Source organism: Solanum pennellii, chromosome 1 (assembly GCF_001406875.1).
Source record: "Solanum pennellii chromosome 1, SPENNV200".
Lineage (NCBI taxonomy): Eukaryota > Viridiplantae > Streptophyta > Magnoliopsida > Solanales > Solanaceae > Solanum > Solanum pennellii.
In genome coordinates this window covers 102,774,851-102,794,949 of record NC_028637.1, presented here as the reverse complement: position 1 = coordinate 102,794,949, position 20,099 = coordinate 102,774,851, and the positions used below count along the sequence as shown (strand labels likewise).

Below are 20,099 nucleotides of genomic sequence, written 5' to 3'. Positions count from 1 at the left end.
ACTGAGTCACAGTTCTCTTGATATATTGAACTCAGATCTGTAATAATTTTTTTATTTTTTCTGGTAAATAAAGATTTTATTACCAAAAGTGAATATTTACAGACCTAGACACTAGCTGACCAGGTGTCTCTCACAGGAACAAAAAACTTTCTAAGCAGGACTCACTTCTAACATGCCTAAGGAGTCACTACTAAATACATGAAAAAGAACTGATATAGAAAAAAAAAACCAAAGACACCAGCATTATCAGCTAAACTAAACAAATCCGCAAGATAAGTTTCATGGTATTGGAGCTAGTTTCTGCAACTGTGAGTACCTGTAATAAATTTTAGTAGAGAATAAAGCAAGTATTTTGTTAATGTCGTCGCGTTAGAAGAATTTGTTCCACCATACTAATTTGTTTGTTGATTTGCTGTATAGATGGCTAATTCCAAGACTAACCACATGTGTCACCTGTCCAAAAAATAATAATTAAAAATTATCTCATGTGTCGCCTTTCATAAAAACAATGAGATAATAGCACAATTTGCTCCAATAGACTATCGATTTAGTTCAGATGCAGTGTAATCGATGACACCAAGGATCATAGCCCAGTATATCGAATTCAATGTAAATTTGTGTGAATGAATCACTTCTGTTCTGGAATAGTGCTAAGGTAACTCTACATTCATAGAGTTATAATGGAACTTCTTGGTTCTTACACCCTCTGGATTCTGTTTACATGATCACTACCACTTAGCAGAAGAGAAATATCCTACTCAGAATTTACAGTTTCAAGATCACCGTTTTAGCATGCACCTGGTGAGATGTTCCAAGCCCGGTGTCTACTGAATTTTGCAGATCTCTGTTTGAGAAGAAGGCATTAACACTTCTTTCCAGGAAGATATTTTGCTTCTTAATATTTTAGTTGTCACTAAGGCAGGTCTTCTGTAAAGCCTATAATGGCATTAACTATTACCCTAAGGGGTCGTTTGGTAGAAGGTATTCGAGAAAATAGTGCATGCATTAGTTTTGGTATTACAAATCCCATGTTTTGTACACTTTTTCAACCTATGTATTGCTAATGCAAGTATTGGTGATACGTCCTATTTGGTATTATGCTATGTGTAACCAATTAGCGAATCAAGGTTATTAATGCATGTATTAGCACGGCTAAAGACTCAATTGTCCCTGGAAGTGTACAGAGCTAAAGAATGTGGATGATATTTTTGTAAATAAACATTTCTTTTCGAATTATGCAATCCATGTTATTTTTAATACATCAAACCAAAAATAAGAAATAACGACAGCATAACTAATCCTTGCGTTATTTATCCAGCATTATAACACACCTTGTTGAACACTTTTCTTGTTCATCCTACCACACGATCCTTAAGGGGCATATGCAAGCTAATTGCATGTGTGTTCACATAGCAAATATGATATAGAGGATTTTGGAGGGGGCAAGAGATAAGAGTGAGGGAGATTATTTCACTCTAGTTATTCTTTCGGTTTACTTACCTCTTTGACTTGTTTGGATACTAATCCTCTATAAATCTGTCTAGGCCATATTGTGTGCAGGTCTGTATCCCAATGTATCTGCGAGAGAAGAAGGCATTGCTACAACTGCTCTTGGGAACCTAAAACAGAGTGCAAATGCTTCAGCAAAGAGTAACCCTGCGTGGTATGATGGAAAACGAGAAGTTCATATTCACCCTTCCTCAATCAACTCTGACTTAAAAGCGTTTCAGTACCCATTTCTCGTCTTTCTTGAAAAGGTTAGCATTTTCGTGATCTTTTGCTCTGAAAATCTAACATTTGGTTTCTCTGACCTTATACTTTCATTAAGTGTTGCTTCTTTCTGTCGTTTAAAGTGATAGGAATTTGTAGGTGTCTTTTCTTTATGAAATTCGTTGTTTTCACTAAACACCTTTCTCCCTTTTGTTTGGGATAAACAAAGAAAAGCCAGGCATTTTCACGTGCTTGGCCCATGAAAGAAGAATCAAGCTCGCACATGGAGAAGCGTGTGGAGAAAAAACATAAGTAAATAAAAGTGCGCTTTTAGATGAGATGGTCACACATTACTAAATTATAGTTTATAATAAGTTCCTATGAAATTCCACTTTGACAAATAAGTACTACTTTAGGTACTCTAATTTGAAGGATGGGGTTGGTAATTCCTAGTTTTTTTTGTTTTTTTTTCTCTATATATTAGTTTGTTTTGGAATTTTGGGCTTTGAGTCCCTGTTGAAAGGGTATCTAAGAGTTCAAATCGGGTAAAGATGTGTTCTTTTTCTCTTTGTGAATTCATAACAAACGCATTCAAATTGTTCACCTTAACTATTTGACTCAAGTTCTGTATTTCAAAATGTTTATAACATAGTCAAATTTTATCTCTAGTTATATATTTTGTTGCACCATTTCTAAGATGTAATTCTTATTTATGCTATTATTTCAGGTAGAAACTAACAAGGTATTTTTGCGAGACACTACTGTTGTCTCTCCTTATACTATACTGCTTTTTGGTGGCCCAATAAACGTTCAGCACCAGGTATCTTTTGTTTATGGCCATGCTTGCATACCCTACTTTTTCTTTTCCATAACTTGATAAGTTCTTGTTTCTTATTTCTCAATGTGTAGTAGGTGTCTATTTCATTTTCCAAATTTTCTCAAAACTTTGAAACGTTGTCCATCTTGAGAACTATGAATACAGAGTTACCTTTATCTTACAAAAACAATGATTTGCTTTGTTGTTTGTTTATCAAGGAAGATTGAGCATTTGTGCTATGAAATGCTAAAATAAAAATGCTCTATTGTGTTCTTCAGTACACCCTCCTTTCCATTGATTTTGCTTCCATGATTTTCAAATGCAGAAGTAGGGTATTTCTTCGTTTAATCCCTGTACCCTCTCAAAAAGAGGAAAATAAACGCGGAAAAAGTACAACAGGTGCATCACTTCCAAAACAACCAATATAATTTGTTTTTACTACTACTGTTTAGGAGAATTGGCGGCAGTTTCTTACTCTAAAAACTGGTATCAAGTACTAGTATAAAAGTAGCATACTTCCCCTGACGTCCTTCATGGGAAATCTGATAAAATTGTGGAAGTAACATACTTTCTCTAAAGAGCTTTCCTTTTGGCCTTTCCAATTTCAGAGGCATGATTCTGTGGAAAATCAAGTCAATCTTTAACCTTGGGTCCAGATTGGCCTCAAATGTTAGCAAGATCTTACCAATTTAATTCCTAATTATTGCAGTTTTATGCAGGAAAAAAAGGCTAGAACCCATTCACATAAATTTCAACATTAATTGTTTGCTATATACTTGTAATTATTTGTCCTTTTTGAGGAATATTTTCTTCTTGTTGGTTCCTATTCCTGTCTTTCACCGTTTTTTTGTAGTATTTTGCTGATATTTATCTCTTCTTCTAAATAGTTTGTAATTGTTCTTTTCCAGACTGGAACAGTTACCATAGATGGATGGCTAGAAGTTGCCGCGCCGGCACAAACAGCTGTGCTATTTAAGGAACTCCGGCTGACTCTTCATGATATTCTCAAGGAGCTTATTCGTAATCCACAGGTAGATGTTTTATTTTATACTTACAGATAGTACAACTTGTTTCAGTACTAGCATTTACTGTTTCTTTCTGGCAGCAATCACCTAATTATAGATGAATAAGTCAGGGTCACAACCTTGAAACCTTCATACTTATTGGAGTGCCTTTATAAAAAGATAAGAAATTGATGCTTTATCCCCTTAGTGCTAATTTTTCGATGCAGTAACCAAGATCACTTTAAGAAATCTGAAGAAATTTTAGCTGATGTACATTGCATTTTTCCACCATAACCAAGGAGACAAAGGATAATTGCTGCCCTGTTGAGGGAATGGTGTGCTCCCATTCTGGCACTTGATCTGCTCCTTTTGGGCTGTTCCTACAAAAAATGATGTCTTGTCTATGTTTCTCTTCACATTGCATTGATGTTTGCTAGGAGACTCCATATGTTTTCGCTATTTGTGATAAAAGATCCTTCAGTGTTCCTATACAATGTTCTCTCGTGTAATGTGCTACTGACATTCACTTTCTTTCGCTATTCCCTGTTGAACGTAATATGAGCACACGTCTTTTCTGTTCCAACAAATTTAAGGTTCTGCACACAAACCCCTTCCTCTATGACCGAAAGGTCTCCCTGGCGCAATATTTCTCACCACTATGATAACCATATATTCAAGATCCTAATCAATGAGGCACAGGGAATCTTTTCATTGTTTGAGCTTTTGGCAATTGTTTGCGTATCATTTTTCCTTTTTGTTTTTTGTTTTTTTTGTTTGTGTCATTAAATTTCTTTTCTTTAGGTAGACATTACCATATAGCTGCTGTTGAATGCTTTTTAAGGTTTGCGATCATATTTTGTTTCCATTCAAATGTTCAGCCCTTTACACCTTTGTTTTGGATTGATGAGTTCTCATGACACCTGATTTTTCAGGCTTCCAAGGTGACTGATAATGAAGTTCTCAGATCTATAATCCAGCTGCTGTTAGAAGAAGATAAACAAAGAAAATAACCACAAAACCTTGGATCAGGTGATCATTCGCGCCCAGACATAGCTAGCAGAAACACGTAGGAGAGTTCAACCTTTTGTACGATTGCAAAAAAGGTAACTTGCTGCTATTGATGGACTATCTGGTTGCTGATATCTCGTGGGTGAGGTGATGGACTATCTGTTTGGTGATCTCAGGAGTAGGACAAAATTTGTTCTTCGGTTAATTGATCATGAATCATCCCACAAAATTAATCATTCAGCAATTGACAGTCACTAAAGTTTGATATGTATATTATCCCAAAAAGCTAATGGAGAACTATGTTTGGCTGGAAAGAAACAAGACATGCTTTGATTGGAGATTGAAAAATTTGAAAAATAAATGTATCAAAAACATTCAATTAATCTTTTACGACTGTCAAAGTCCAGTTCATACAAATGTAATTCACCCAATTGTCCAAGTTTGAACGAATTGGGTTGTGACGGTTGCATCATCAAACAGTTACCAAGCCGATTACTCTTTTTTCTTTTACATAATAAAAGAATCCAAGTCTTAGTAAGCCAAAATAATAAAACAAGAACTAATGAATGCAGTAATTTTTTTGAAGACAAGATTTCTGCCGTTGCATTTTTTGGAAGTGCACGGACTCGCAAATCACATAGAAGAAAGTAACTTGCGACGACACATAAGTAGTATGCAGTAATTGCGGTAAGTCAATAATCAATTGGCATTAATGTACAGTTCTTTGTTAAGAAACTGCAAATAAACTTATATTAACAACTAGTACTATATTTCAATATTGAAAATATATTTATTATTATTTAACATAAAATCTACGTATTGTGGGCAAGGTGACTTTATATCTGAGCAAGGGTGACTTGATTCCATGATAGTTGGTTAAGAATTAAAATGTATTTGAACATTTTAAATTCATGTATAATTGATTGTTCATATCAAATCAATAGATATATAACATGTATAAGAAAATAACGTACAATTTTATTTCATTAGATTAGTTAACTATTTGCGTGTAAATATTGAAGTTACATTGATGTGGGTGTAAATAATCAAAATCTATGTTGGATCTAATCATTAGGCTAAGAGATTATTAATCATGTACATATAGTGCAAAGAACACATAAAAAAATTGTACGCCTTAGATTATTTGCTTCCACTTATATGTGCTTATCAGCAGCGAAGCTGAGAGAGAGCAAATCGAAACTCTGTCATGGCGAAGCACTCCTTTTCTCTCTCTCCTCTCTCTTCCTTCATCCTCCCTAGAGGCGACACTCTCTTTTACCTTATTGCCCTTTTCTCCATCCTATCCCTTCTCATCCACCATCTCTCCCCTGTCTCCGCCGAGAGCCGCCACTTCGAGGGTTTCGACGCCGATGAAATCGACGACTTTGGGGACTCCGACGAACCAATATCCGCCGCTAAACACATCCCTCCTCCTCCCCCTACCACTACCCTCTCAGTGTCCGACCCTATTGAATCTCACCATGGTCCTCCTCCTCCTTCAGCTGATCCCACCTCTCAAGTTACATCTCAGCCGTCCGATCCGAAACCCGCCTCCACATCCTTTGAGGTCTGGGATGAGGATGAGTTCGAAGGTATCCCTCAATCTCCACCCTCTGATTCACCTTTAATTACGGAATCTGACACTGCTGCTTCTGCTGAATCTGATCCCAGTTTGAAACTTGAACCAGAGTCTGAGCCTGAAAGTCCGAAATCCATATCCTCTTATACTGTTGAGATAGTTTGTGTTTCCTTTTTGATTATGTTTGTTATAAACTATTTTACTGGGAAAAAAGAGAATGAGAAATTAGCCTTAGCTTGGGCTAGTAAATTTGCAACGAAGGACTCCATATTTGATAAGAATTTCAGTTTGTTGGGTGTTGGGGAAACTGATGATTCACCGTTGTTGTTAAAAGAAGGACAAAATGTGTTCAAGTTTTATGCAAGTGGGAGGAGATTTTGCCAGGGTTTGCTGGCTACCATGGAGCTTAAAAGTAGGCACGATTTGATTTCCAGGTTGTACAATATGGTTGTGCCTTGCAAAGATGAGATAACCTTTGAGGTGTATATGAATGATGATGCAATGGATCATGTGGTTGTTGCTGTGGCTAAGAAGAAATTGGCCAAGACAATGCAAAAGGAGACTACAGATCTGCAGAGATTTGCATCATTGGTGAGTCCACCTAGTGGTAAGAAGTGGATTGCTGAGGAGTTAGCTGTTGTAGCTGAGTCAAAGGAGGTGGCAGGGGATATGCTCAATGAAACTGTGCTTGATCAGGTTTGGCTCTGTCTAGCTTTAGTGCTATTTCAGTCATGCTTTCATAGTACATAGTATTCTCAGATATTATATTGTTAGAAATAATATGAGGCGGAATGGTCTGGTTAACCCTTGTACTTGTATAGGATTGTATTTTGGACACTCTTACTTACTCTTTTGTCATCTGGACCCCTGAACTCATCCAAACTCAAAATTATAAACACTTTTTGTTGTGGTATGGTGCGTGTTGCACAAACACGTACACGTTGGCCAAAAAGAAAAAAAATAATACATGTATGATATTAAAAGAACATTAAAATTTAAAAGATAAAATAAATGAAAAGAACAAAAAAAAAAGTGTGTGGGGGGGGTGTCATCTTCTTCAAACCCATTGCTGCCCCCCCTCCACTCCAATCGCTGCCTCCACCCCAACAAAATTCACCCACCATTTTCCTTGTTCTTCTTCTTAACACCAATTGGAGTGTCGAATACGATTGATTTGAGGGAGTGGGTGATGGAGGAACTTGAGAATGAGAATCTTTGGAGTTGTGGGCTTAAGGATTTAGTGAAGGAAATTGTTGGAATTGAGATTTACAAGCCGAAATTGTTAGCTAAATACTTTTGTTGAGATTAGATTGACTACATCGAGCCTATCATCGTGAAGACCAACAAAAATAAATCGAGAAAAAGACGAGAGAAAAGATCAAATTTGTCCAACCGTGGTGTTGAGTGAAAATAAAGAAGAAAAGATGGTCTTTAAAGGTAAAAATCTGATTTTTAAGGTGTTTCACACTCTAGTTTTGTGTGTATCGCACGCTCCATGTGGAGTCTTTCCACGTAGGATGCCACATCAAAAATTGTGTTTAAAATAATGTGTTTGGATGAGTTTAGGGGTTTAGATGACAAAAGGGTAAGTAGAAGGGTCCAAAGTACAAACAAATACGAGTACAAAGGTCCACCAGGCCATTTTGCCATGATATGAATATCAGTTTGATTGCGTTATTGATTTGTGCTAGATTAATTTTTTTTTCTTTTACTGGAATGTTTGTGAAACTAGCTAATCTAACTCAATTGTCATTCTGGTCTGTTGTAAGTTTTTGGTCGCCCTTATTGGGCAGCCAATGTTTCTAATAGAGATAGTTGGTGGAGCATTGCTACGCTTCTGCTTGATGTTACTACTTTTCAGGATGTGGAGAATTATGGTTATAGGATTTTTTTTTTTTGTTTTTACTATGAAGCTATTAGTCAAAAGTGTTATGATGAAAGCTCAAAGTAAATTACGCCTATTGAATCGTAAAGAGAGCGTGCAATGTGTAGTAGAGTTTCTTAGAGAGAGAGAGATGGTAAAGTACTTCCTTTTCTGGGTATTTTGGAAAATAAACTGATGTAAAAATAGCTAGAAGAGAAGAGAGTAGTATGATAATGTCGCCCCTAAGTCGTTATTGATATGGCACTATATGTGGTTCCTTTTTTTTGAAACTGGTAAGGTTGAATTCTTCAGCATTAAGGGTATGCTAGCTACCTCCAAAAGGAATAAAGAGGCGAACTGGTTTTTTAATGTCAGGAATATAAATCATCAATACATCGAATCCAAAAACTAAATGAAGATACTTCCCTTTCACCGATTAAAAAGAATGAAGATACTTAATTTATTCTTTTTTTCCAATTTCAGTATAGAAGTTAATTGGAGGGTGGAGTGGGTACCCAACTCATTTGCTTCTCTGCGCTCCCCTTTTAAATTGAAATGAATCCTTACGCTCCACTTACTTCTGCTCTTCCTCTTTTCTCCCAAGCAAACAGTGTAAAGTAGTGTCATCATCAATTTCAATGGAGAAATATAATACTCTTTTTTCTGGAGCATGCTAAGTAGAGAGTTGGTCAAGCAAATTGGGGTAGCGTTGAAGTACTTGATACAAATTTTAGATTGGTTTACAAGGAAAAAGTAGGCGTCATTTTTTGTTTAGGATTGATGAGATAGAGAAATTTCTAATTGTTGAATTTGGGATTGATTAAAGGCAGCCCGGTGTGCAAGACATCCCGTGTTAACAGATTCTAGGGGAAGGGCTGTACCCCAAGGAGGTGACGTAGATAGTCTTATCCTGATGCAAGCATTAGTGGCTGCTTTCACGGTTAGAACCCGTGAACTATAGGTTGCGCAGAAACAACTTAACCGGTGCTCCAAGGCTCCCCTTTGAATTTGGGATTGACTGGTTTAGTGAAATTCGTAATTTTGAAGAGTAGCTTTTCTTAAATATAAATATGTTGTAATCTAGTAGAGTTGATGTTCAGTCGGAAGAATGGAGGTAGGAGAAGAAGCCACAAGGCTTGGGATTTTACTCCTCTTGCTTTAATGTGGGGTCATTTGGAAAGAGAGGAATTAGGAGAGCCTTCGAAGGTGTGGAGAGCACCTTTACTCATTTGCCGGTTCGTTATTTTCTCTTGGTGCTCCCATGTAGTTCCTGTGGCTGTTTGTATAGAAGATTGGGTGTCTTTCGGAGAGAACCATATTTTGTAGGTCCTTTTTTGGTTTAACACTTACATACAGCCATGGCGGCCTTGTTATTATTAATGGAAAACTTTACCTGATTAAAAAAAAAAAAGCAAACCAGCTATTTACCATTCTTATTATTTCTAGTTTTCTTGGTGAAACTGTTGTGAGTTGAAGCATTCTATCTTTTCCCTTGAATCGATGCTCGTGGAGTACGTTTAAAAGTATTATTTTTGGTACATAGGACAATCCTAGTCAATAGTGCAAGAGTATTGGACTGTGTGACTTGAAGGCTAATAATATTTGTGCCGAGAGGAGTGGTAATTCTACTACAAATGTTGCAAGGGAAGACTTCTCTATGGAAAAGGAATTTGATTACATGTGAAATCACAGCTGTTCACGTGTGTCAACGCCTCTCTCTTCTGCTCCATGGACATATTTATCCAGTTTTAGCAACTACTTTTCATTACTGTGATTGTAACCTACCCCATTTATTATGCTTATTTGTCCATGGCTAGTCCTCTATACCTCGACCAGAGAGTTCTTTTCATTTGCTCTCTCCTTTCTGTGGGACTATTTGATTCTTTGGTTCACAGTCTCTCTGAATAGCAGGCTAAGTGAGTAATATGTAATATAGTTTTATGTTGATACCTGCAGGTTTTTGGTGACAAAGCATATGAGAAATTTGGTAAAGGTTTCATCTCGATGCATTTCTCTGATCAACATTTGGGGTCACACAAGAAGATGCTGGTGTTCAAGTTTGCTCTCCCTGATGCCAAAAACATGGCTGACATGACCCGGCTTGTGGCTCTTGTTCCTTATTACATCGACTTAATTGGACGATACAAGCTGAGCTCGCATGTGTGTAATTATGGATGAAGCTTTTACTGTATGTTAAATTTGAACTCATTCATATTTTTTGTAACTTTTCTTTTATATTGTTCAGGCCCGCACTAAAACTGACGGAGCAAGAATGAAGGTTGCCCAAGAAATTTACAAAGAACTTCAGAATGCCAGGCAAGAAGCACTGCAGAGGAAGAAGGCTGAACAGAGAAAGAAGGGAGAGGAAGCTGAGGCTAAGCTTAGTGCAGAGGCACTTCGCAAAAAAGAGGCTAAAGAGCGTGCTCGGCAGATGAAGAAGGCAATGCCAAAAATGAAGATGACCCGTACTGGGTAGATTTGAGTTTATATGCCCATCTCAATCTTCTCTAGATCTTGTCAATGGTCGTTGTGTGTCCCAGCTGTCACTGAGTTTGCTACTTGTATTAGATAGACAGGGGATGTCTCTCAGTTGGTTCTGTATCTTAGTTAAGTAGTCTAGAGGTCTTCCTTATTTTGACCACAGGTTGTGGATTTTGCATTAGTGTGGTGCCTATTGTGAAGTAATGGGTGCACTCAGTTAAAATAATATTTTGTTAGAACTGAGAACAGTTTCTAATTACACTAGAGTAGAAAATCTTAGGCTTGAATATTGATGGTCTATGTGACTAGAATTGCTTGCTACAAAGTTAATGTAGTTTATCTTGCTACTACATAGCTGATGAAGCAATCACCTCATTGTTAGACCTTTTTTCTTTTTATAAATTTTACTTGTGTTCTTTTATCCCAATCATCATTTAACCCGCAGGAGATCCAATACCGCGTGCATTGGGAAATTGGTGGAGTAAAATAACCTGCAGCAATATAATTTCCAAATGCATGATTCGACCATTTGGCCAAATCTTTTTCCAAGAAAGTTATGGATCTTTTGTTCAGCAACAACATATCGAACATAATCTCTCAAATGATGAGGTTTGGAGAGGGTAGATTATATGCGGACCTTACCAACTTTACCTTGGAAGGTAAAGAACAGACACAAAATAATCAGGCAACAATGAAAATCTTTTTAACAAGTGGCTGTTATTATATGATCATTTTGAAGTTATAAGAAACAGTACAGCCATTCCCGAATTCAACTTTGGGGTTTAACTATTTCCCTCTTCCCCAGCAATTGTTTGATAATTGTATCTGAAATAGTACTAATGGATAGAGCTTAACCACTGCTACATGCATAACATCGTCATCTTTTCAGGGAGAAGATGATCCGCAGCTTTTTCTTGAAGAACATTGGTGAAGCTGAACCAAGAATCGGCCAAGTGGTTATGATAGCAATATATGCAAGTACCCACATTGAAATCTTACTATGCTGAGAAAGCTGATTTAAACATCTTTTGACAGGAACAATCACTGCATCCAATTCTGGTTCAGGAGTCACTAGCATTTTTCCAGGTCCTCTCGAACCAGCATCTTCCAACCTGGTGCTCTCACTTCTCAGATCAAACTGAGTTGATGCATTTGTTTCTAGCTGCATTGCATCATTGACACCTCTTATCCTATCTCCAACCTTGTCATCTTCGACCAGCTGCTCATTCTGTTGACTTCCTACTTCACCTGATGGCTCATTGCTAAATGCAGTCACCAATCCATCTTCTCTAATATTCACATATGGTGCCTGATCAATGGATGTTTCCAGGGGACTATGCACTTTGGTAATCTGCATAATACAATGACATAAAGACTCATAATCACTCTTAGCATCAAATCTCATTCTGATACACAAGAATTCACCATTGTTTGTCCAGGGGTTTCGTAATAACTAACAAATAGAGCTATCAATCAGCTAATTAACTAAGTATGTGAGCTGATCTTTATAAAGTATGAGCAGTTTCAAGGCGAGTGTACAAATGTGCATACCTTTTTGCTATGGATCAATGAGCTGGAGTTCAAACCACAAAGAAATTCATCAACAGCCCTAACCCACCTACACATATGGAGCAAGCACATCGTAAACTTGTTCTCATTACGTATTGTTAACATAACTCATGTCACTAACTACTCATCACACTTAAATAGAAAACTCGAAAGGGAAAGCAATACATCTGAATACTTATACGTTATCCCTCTCCTTTGTTCTCAGTTACTCATCAAATGGCACTCAATTCATATCTTTAAGTTCGATCATTGACAAGGTTCAAAGAAAGGGTGGGCCATTGATAAAGAATCGATGAAAAACCACAATGCTAGCAGATGGCGGGATGCTAGCAGATGGCGGGCCTCCGCTTTTCTTTTCATTAATGAAACCCGACAGTTATTATTATTATGAACTCAAATAAAAGGACAAAAAATTTGGATTTAGAAGGCTTGTTCAAAAGAACAAAATTCTTGTGCTTATGTGGATGCGTCGCTCAATTTCCCAAGACTAGAGAAGGGGATTTTCCTACAAAAGATGAAAAGTGTTTAGCTTCAAAGGATGACTGAATTCTCTAATTGAGCTCTCCTACAACCCCAATGTCTGCACTTACGAATTGGAGAACTCAGGTTTTTCATTATAAACTTGTTCTCATTAAGTACTGTTACCATAGCTCATGCTACTAAGTAGGCATTACACATAAATAGAGAACTAGAAAGGACAAGTAATACATCTGATTACTTATACGTATTATTGAATTCAATAATTTAGATCTCCTACAACCCCAAAGTCTATACTCGCAGAGAACTCAGTTTTTTTTTTAATCCTTATGTTTTGGAGCATTTTCTCATGCTGATAGAACTAGATGGTTGAATAATGAGAAGATGCATCACTAATCAAATTTAATAAAAACAAAAGTAAAATTACAATGCCAAAAACCATATCTGATGAACGTAAGGCAAATTACCAGAGGCTTTTTGCAGTCATCCCTTCAAAATATCCCAAGTGTCCTCCATGGTGTGTGGTAGCTAGAACAATGTTTTTGTTTGCCCTGGAAGAGAATCATGTTAATCATACTATAATTAAAGGCACAACAACACACACATAAGAAAAAATCAAAAACGAAAAGAAAACAATTATCAGGGGCATACAAAGATGGCATGCGAATGACTTTGAACTAACAACAGTTCAATATAAGCAAAGCCTCAACCAGCAATAGATAAGGTAAGGTTTCTTGCACAAATGTTTGGCACCAGGCTGAAAAATTAATTATTATTTCATGTAGTACTTGATAACTATACAGTTATATCCTTTCTCCAAACAAGCATATATATAATCTTGGAACTCTATTAATTCGCATAGTAGCGTTCTATCCTATCTGGCAATTCGAACTAAAGCTAAAAGGAGAGACCGTGCAACAAACAGGATTACATACCGACATTCATCCCATGGAATTGCTTCCCTTGTACAAACTGGATCATCCAAGGCACTAACGCAAAGGAGGGGAACCATCACATTTCCTATATAACTGGTACAGCTAGCTTTCCTGTAATATGTATCAACAGTCTTGGGGAGAGGGGATGGAAACAAATGCTGATTAATTAGCAATCGAACAGATTTACCGAAAAAGGAGGCAGATTTGTGTTACCTCAAGATCAGCAAGAACACGAGTAGAACTGTGGTCAAAATCTCTGACAGAACGTGCCTGCAAGAGAAACAAAGTAAAAATGCAATCAGGATAAGCAATACAGAAAAAGATAGATCATCTGCTTGTTAGTTAGTTGCCCATATTATCAATAACTCAATAAAAATGAATCAGATGTGCCAAGTAGGTGTCGAGGAGGTGGACTTGACCACATCCTTGAAGTTAAATTTAGGATAAGGATATTATATATAACTGTTTATCTGAGGGCACCTGTGTTTCACAAGCTTCTTGATACAGCAATGGTGCTAAGAGTTGAAAGAGAATCAAAGGTTTTTTGTCCTCTATACTAGTTTTATTTCCTGTTTTCTCTGTAGTAGATGTCTCATCTCAGGAGGAAAACCTGAAACTAAACTAAAAGGGATAGACATCAATATATGAGAAGGTACAACTACCCTGGGGCTTACATAATTATATTTCGTCCTTCCTTCGCACTAAGATAATTAAATTTTCTATCAGACGTTAGATATAGCATTTACTATCTTTCGACATATAGACTTCTTATAGTATACTGTTCCAGATGCATTCGCACATGTTGTATTCCCAACTAAAACACACACCATTTTGGATAAAGTCAGCACTATGCTCCTTTTTGGAAAACTTATAGTTTGGTCGCATCATGCATGCTAGAAACCTTGAACCTTGGTGATTACAACGAATCAATAAGTTTCAAGTAATGAAACACCACATATGTTGGTCTTTCTTAGCAGGTCCTAGCATAATAAAAAATCGAAAATCATTTAAAGATTAAAATCGAATACAAAGCACGTGCTGCATCTGCACCAGGGTTTAGTGCTAAATGGTCAAGGGTTCCATGATGATACCAACCCGAGAGAAAATGGGTATAGAGGGATTTATATAACCAGTCCAACTAGCATTGGACTGCTGCTCAGTTGATTGATTAATTTAAGTGATAGTCGTAGAAGATAGAGCACTGACAAGAGACGACTAAGAGAAATAGATGACCTTAACAATGCCTTCCCAATCTGCCAACCGAGACATTACTGTCTGATGCCTGCAAACTCAGATTTTGCCACACAAAAGAATTAGGACATCTGATGATGGTCAATTTGACAAAAACTACCAAGAGTATTAAAGAAGATAGAATTAACTTAGGAGTAGTGCCATCATCACAGCTAGGAAAGCCATTAAACGAAGTACAATATCAGACTGATAAAGGAGACTGCAGGGACTTACATCTTGGCATAACCTTTTAATCCAATTGCCAGAGCTCTGTCATAGACTCTCTGCACAAGCCTGCGATTAATATACCTGTCACAAATCTGAAAAGAAAGAGAAAAGTGGATTTGACTCAGATATATAGAAAGAAGCAGGGATGAATTCTTGAGCAACATAAGCAAAGGACAGAATAACAAAATCAGGTCCTTCTGGTACAGAATAAACTTAAGAAATGACTAATTCGAGTTTTGTTGAACTAGGCTTCCACCATCACTATCTTCATCTAGCATCTTCATAGAATTATTTCAGGCTAGACAATCTTTCCAGATCATGATAATCCAACAGATCGTACAATCCAGAATAACCCTCGACCCAACATACAAACATTACGTAGTAGAATCCAATTCAGTGAGAAGATATACCAGATAAAGAATGACATGTATGAAACAAAGAAATTAGATATTCATTGATACTTTAAAAAAATTCAGATAATGCAGATTAGTTGGTCTAGATACTAACCAAAAGGTCCCAAGGAGAACAAATAGCAGCTGCCCCAACAATTACAGTATTAACTCCTTCCTCACCGAGATATTTTACCTGGAAATTACTAATATTGTCAATAAAAGAGTTATTGGCTTCGTCAAGAACATCTGCCATATCGCATATGCCTGATCTCACTGAATTCTCATAATTTAGAAGAAGAATGCCCATTTACTTAAAAACATTGGAAATTGAATCATTTGCACATTGATTCATGCTTAAGGTTTGTAACATATAAAACTAAATCAGATGGACCAACTAGTAAATGGAGAATATATTATTTAGATGTGAATTTCTGTACTACGGCAGAAATTTTTATATCAGTAATAATGTTTCTATACGAGGATTTGGTATATAAGGATGAGGAACTGACAAATGACATGTTATGAAATCCATCGAGACAGTTGGCATATGCTTGTGTACCTGTTGTGTGTTCATGTATATGATCCTTTCTGACACAGACTCGGGCATATTTGGAAATCGAACCTCGCCCCACAATATAGAAATATCAGTGAAACTTAGCTGGTCCACATTAACATGCAACTTAGCAATACCACCCCGCACAATACTCAACTGAGCTAAGCTACCCTCACTCTTCTCCCTAGTCTCTTCTCTATCTGTGAGGTTGTCCAACCTCTCCCCATATGACACTAGGGTGGCCTGGGATTAACTGCTTGTGGAAAATCAAGAAATGCAACATGTGGAGGCCCAAATGGACAACAATTTTTGGCTAGTATGAACAATGCATCTTTCCAGTTTCCAGACAAGATTTCAATGTTGGAGGCATTTCTACAATTTTGGTGAAATTTACACTACTGATTTCCCAGACATAACACCATTGAAGTTTGACTATACAAATCCAAATAATAGCATGAATCCTGCTATTATAACCTCTGAAACTATTTACTGCAAAAAGCTATGATAATTTGCTTTCATTATCTTTGAATTTAGGTTCAGCTTTCAGGTAACCATAAAGAAGATTGTTTAGAACTTAAGTATTGCAGAATTTTGTGGTCATATAGGGAAACTAATAGAATATTCAATTACAAAATATGTAATGCCGTACCAGAACATTAGCACCAATGCTAAGGCCAACAGCAAATAAAGGAGCCTGAGGGTATTGGGTGTGGAGATGGTCAATGACTCTTCGGGAATCTTCCGTCCATCCAGCATTATAAAAGCAATCAGACTGCCAGCAAGATATCATGAATCTTGAGCTTTCATTGTTCAATAGTCTACAAACTATGTAACTACAGCACAATAAACATGTTACTAACAGAGTTCTGCACCTTAGAGGCTTAGACTACTGCATTAATTTCACTTATTTAACTTCTGCTATTTTCTGGTTTTATTTATTAATGTTTAGAGAGACAATTTACAAGCACAGAGTTCAAGAGGACAAATAAGAAACTAAGAAAATTTTCAGTTTCCTATATTTTCTCAGACATAGCTTCTAGCTATGTTATGAAAAATGTGATCTAGCAACTGACGGAAATATTGATCACATTTTCTCTTATCAAAAGGAACTAAACTGGAAAAGATAAAGTTTCTGGTCAGGGATGGAGTACTCACAGTTACTGACACTCCACCGAGACCCCGATGATTGCTCACAACGACATTCCATCCACGTTTGGCCATCTTGAGAGTAAGATGCTTAATGTACTGTTAAGTTAAAGCATAATTAAGAAAGAATAAAACAAATATTTGCTGTGAACAGCACATAATCTCAAAGAATCATATGATAGAGCTTAATCAACTCTAGTATAAAGTTGAAATACTACAATTTTGTCAAAGCTACAAGGCCTGATAATGTCTATTGAGAGGAAAAGAAGAAAAATGTTTATAAACAGAAGACAATAAAAACTCGATTGAAGAAGAAATAATTTTTGCCCCAAAACTGATTGACCAAAAGAAAGAGAATTAAACAAGCAAGAAAATCATAATTTTGAAGGCAACAGAAGAAGAGTGGAAGAAAGCTTACAGCAGAATCAGAGTCACTTGTTAAACCAGGAATCACTAGCATGATGGGACTTTTATCATCACTCTGAACTCCATCAAAATGCTCAATGGATGGCTTTTCAACTAATAAATAAAAAAGAAACAGGATTTGTGAAATTTACTCCATGAAGTAGCATATAAAAGCATTGGGAATCAATAATTGACTGATCTGGTGAGATTTTGAACTTAAGACAAGTACTTGTTAAAGCAAACGATTAGAGAGAGTAGCTTTGCATATTTAGCAGGGAGGATTCATAACCGTTATCAAGTGCTATCAAAATGCAACCAATTAGATACTCCAAGCCCACCTTTAAACATAGGTGTTTCAATAAGCAAAAATAACCATTAGTCAGCGGAAGTCATTAATGATTCTTTTTGAAGGAAAAAAATCAGAATTTCGTTCATACAATGAAGTCTGTTAAAGCGTTTGACCAACTCATCTAAAAGTTTAAGTTGTTAGATAGAACACACTTCTATTTACTTAATTGTATCTTCAACAAAGTAATTTATGATATAGACTGATAAACTGCTTGAATAAGCCACCTCAAAAGCAGGCACAATGATGATTGAGAAAAACACACTAAAATCGCAAGTTATCTAAGCATAACAATCACATTTTCATATAAAGGGGAGAATAAAGCTTCAAACACCCGCTTTCCATCACGTACCCAAAAAATATAAATTCAATCTTTTATTGGTTCATTCTAGAAATCAAAAAGGGCTTCTCCACATCCTAACATATGGAGTTGGAAGAGGTTCTTCCATAGCCTTTTTATTCTACTTTATGGTACTTTTATCACCCTTCATTGACTATTCTTACACAAATTAAATGCGACACAAAACATAATATCATCTTCTTTCTTTCCCTGAACTTTCTCCTCTAACAACAAAAAGAAAATATAATTCGTTCTTCCTTTACTCAATTTGTTTACACTTTTTTAAGTTGCTTCAATAATTCCTCTTTGATATTTACTGAGGACCGCCTTTCAAATTGTCCAAAGCATCCATTTGTGAGATCTAAGTTGTCTAGAACATAAAACCTTTAGAATTGGTTAATCAACATACTTGGGAGAAGTTCTCTATGACTAGAAAATACTCACACTACTGGAACTCCATAAAGACTAGACACCAGTCTTGTAGAGAAATTAACTACGTACATTGACATATTCCAGATTCTTATTCTTTATTTTGAAGTAAATTAATTTCTAAAATATAAGCTTATTCAATCAAATTATGAGTTGAAACAATCCATCTTAAAATGACGGTGACTAGAATTTACTTTACCATCGATGTTTCTTAGCCAATCCAAAGCTATTATCCCGCCATCAGACAATTGAAATATCTGTCTGGAGACAAGAATGCATTAGTGACCAAAATGTATCAATTCATCCGTAAAAAGTATGGTATGTGAAATATGATCTTTTTACAATCTCAAAGATAACTGCCTTGCAGACAATAAGTGAAGTGAGCTAAATACCTGCCAATATTTACCCAACATACAAGGGAGACCGAAAATGATAGTATCATAGTATGAGCAGTAAAAAAAATAAGAAAGCGGTGAAACTAAGTAAGTCTGTTAACTGTTTTTGTCACCTTCGGTATTTGCAAGCAGGTGCCCTTCCAAAAAACTGCAAAAAGGCTGTCTGTAGATGAGGACTGCAAAGCCACGGAGTAGACGAAACCCTGCAATGAATGATGGGAAAAGTTCCAATAAATAAAGAACAAAAACCCATGTATACTCATGACATACAACCTTCAGTACAAAACTCAGGATTCCGACCATCCTATCACTTGAAAGACACAGTGAAGTATGTTCTCTAGAATTATCACTTTTTTGTTACTTATAAGATATACTCCTTCTGTCCCAATTTACGTGGCACAATTGGAATTTTTGAGATTCAATCTTCTACACTTTGACCATAAATTCAAAGACAGAAGCTTTAAGTTTTTTAAAATTATTTTCATATATTCAAAGCCCATGTAAAAGTACTATAAATACCAAACTGCTCAAAGTTAAGAAAATCACACTAGATAGCTATCATATTAATGGAATACAATCACAATAATTAATAATTTAAAAGACATAAAAAAATACAATCAAAGAAAAACTTGATGAACTCTGGAAAAGGGAGTAATTAATTGATTACAGCAACAATTGCTCAAAAACATATATTAACACATGATTTAAACTAACAATCCACGTGATAAAATGGGTTTTTTGAATGTTCCTAAATCATCATCAACATTATTCCAAAGTTCCACATATGATCAAGAACCAAAAAGCATTCAAATGTACCAAGATGATATTTTTATTCAGTTTTTTTACCTGCCATTAAGAGTTTTACATTTGGAAACCACTTCTTGATAGAGGTCACAGCAAGAATTATAGGTCAAAGAAACAGGCTTTCCCCTAAATCCAGTAAAAAATTCTTGTATGAAGTACATCTCTATGAAATTATAGAGAAAAACAGATAGTAAAAACAGAAACCCCAACAAATAATGAGAAATGGGTATCAAGAAAAGAACTTTAAGCAGAAGCTCATATGGGGATTCTGAGCTTAACTCAAAAGAATCCATGGCAATCTCAAAAGGGGTTTCTTGAAAAGAAAAAAAAAAGATTGATGAGAAGAGAGACTACTTGAACAAGCGGACTAAATTATGCTGAAATTAT

The 20,099-nt window shown here is 36.2% G+C and overlaps 3 protein-coding genes across 4 annotated transcripts in view; 2 read left to right on the top strand and 1 right to left on the bottom strand.

The window, feature by feature from the left end:
* The window catches only part of LOC107030054 (DExH-box ATP-dependent RNA helicase DExH7, chloroplastic), a 28,422-nt gene extending 23,433 nt beyond the window's left edge, over positions 1 to 4,989 (top strand). The window contains exons 31-34 of the mRNA XM_015231461.2: positions 1,545 to 1,757; positions 2,438 to 2,530; positions 3,436 to 3,558; positions 4,464 to 4,989. Coding sequence (XP_015086947.1) covers positions 1,545 to 1,757; positions 2,438 to 2,530; positions 3,436 to 3,558; positions 4,464 to 4,541 — 507 coding nt within the window. The 3' untranslated portion in view covers positions 4,542 to 4,989. The remainder of the gene's footprint in view (positions 1 to 1,544; positions 1,758 to 2,437; positions 2,531 to 3,435; positions 3,559 to 4,463) is intronic.
* Positions 4,990 to 5,616: 627 nt separating this feature from the next.
* LOC107030072 (uncharacterized protein At5g49945) lies at positions 5,617 to 10,810 on the top strand. The gene is made up of 3 exons (XM_015231477.2): positions 5,617 to 6,814; positions 9,939 to 10,142; positions 10,228 to 10,810. The coding sequence occupies exons 1-3, from the start codon at positions 5,747 to 5,749 to the stop codon at positions 10,456 to 10,458; spliced, it is 1,503 nt and encodes a 500-aa protein (XP_015086963.1). The 5' UTR covers positions 5,617 to 5,746; the 3' UTR covers positions 10,459 to 10,810.
* A 331-nt stretch (positions 10,811 to 11,141) lies between these two features.
* LOC107030063 (embryogenesis-associated protein EMB8-like) lies at positions 11,142 to 20,099 on the bottom strand. Of its 2 annotated transcripts, none has more exons than XM_027918079.1 (14): positions 19,755 to 20,099; positions 19,022 to 19,111; positions 18,713 to 18,774; positions 17,412 to 17,512; positions 17,003 to 17,092; positions 16,497 to 16,619; positions 15,410 to 15,487; positions 14,909 to 14,994; positions 14,678 to 14,726; positions 13,658 to 13,714; positions 13,445 to 13,575; positions 12,977 to 13,060; positions 12,015 to 12,081; positions 11,142 to 11,820 (listed from the first exon to the last, which is right to left on the bottom strand). In XM_027918079.1, exons 1-14 carry the CDS (start codon positions 20,003 to 20,005, stop codon positions 11,341 to 11,343), a joined length of 1,749 nt encoding a protein of 582 aa, XP_027773880.1. In that variant the 5' UTR covers positions 20,006 to 20,099; the 3' UTR covers positions 11,142 to 11,340. The 2 variants fall into 2 exon arrangements, with proteins under 2 accessions (XP_027773880.1, XP_015086957.1); XM_015231471.2 differs by having other exon boundaries at positions 11,142 to 11,814; positions 19,755 to 20,098.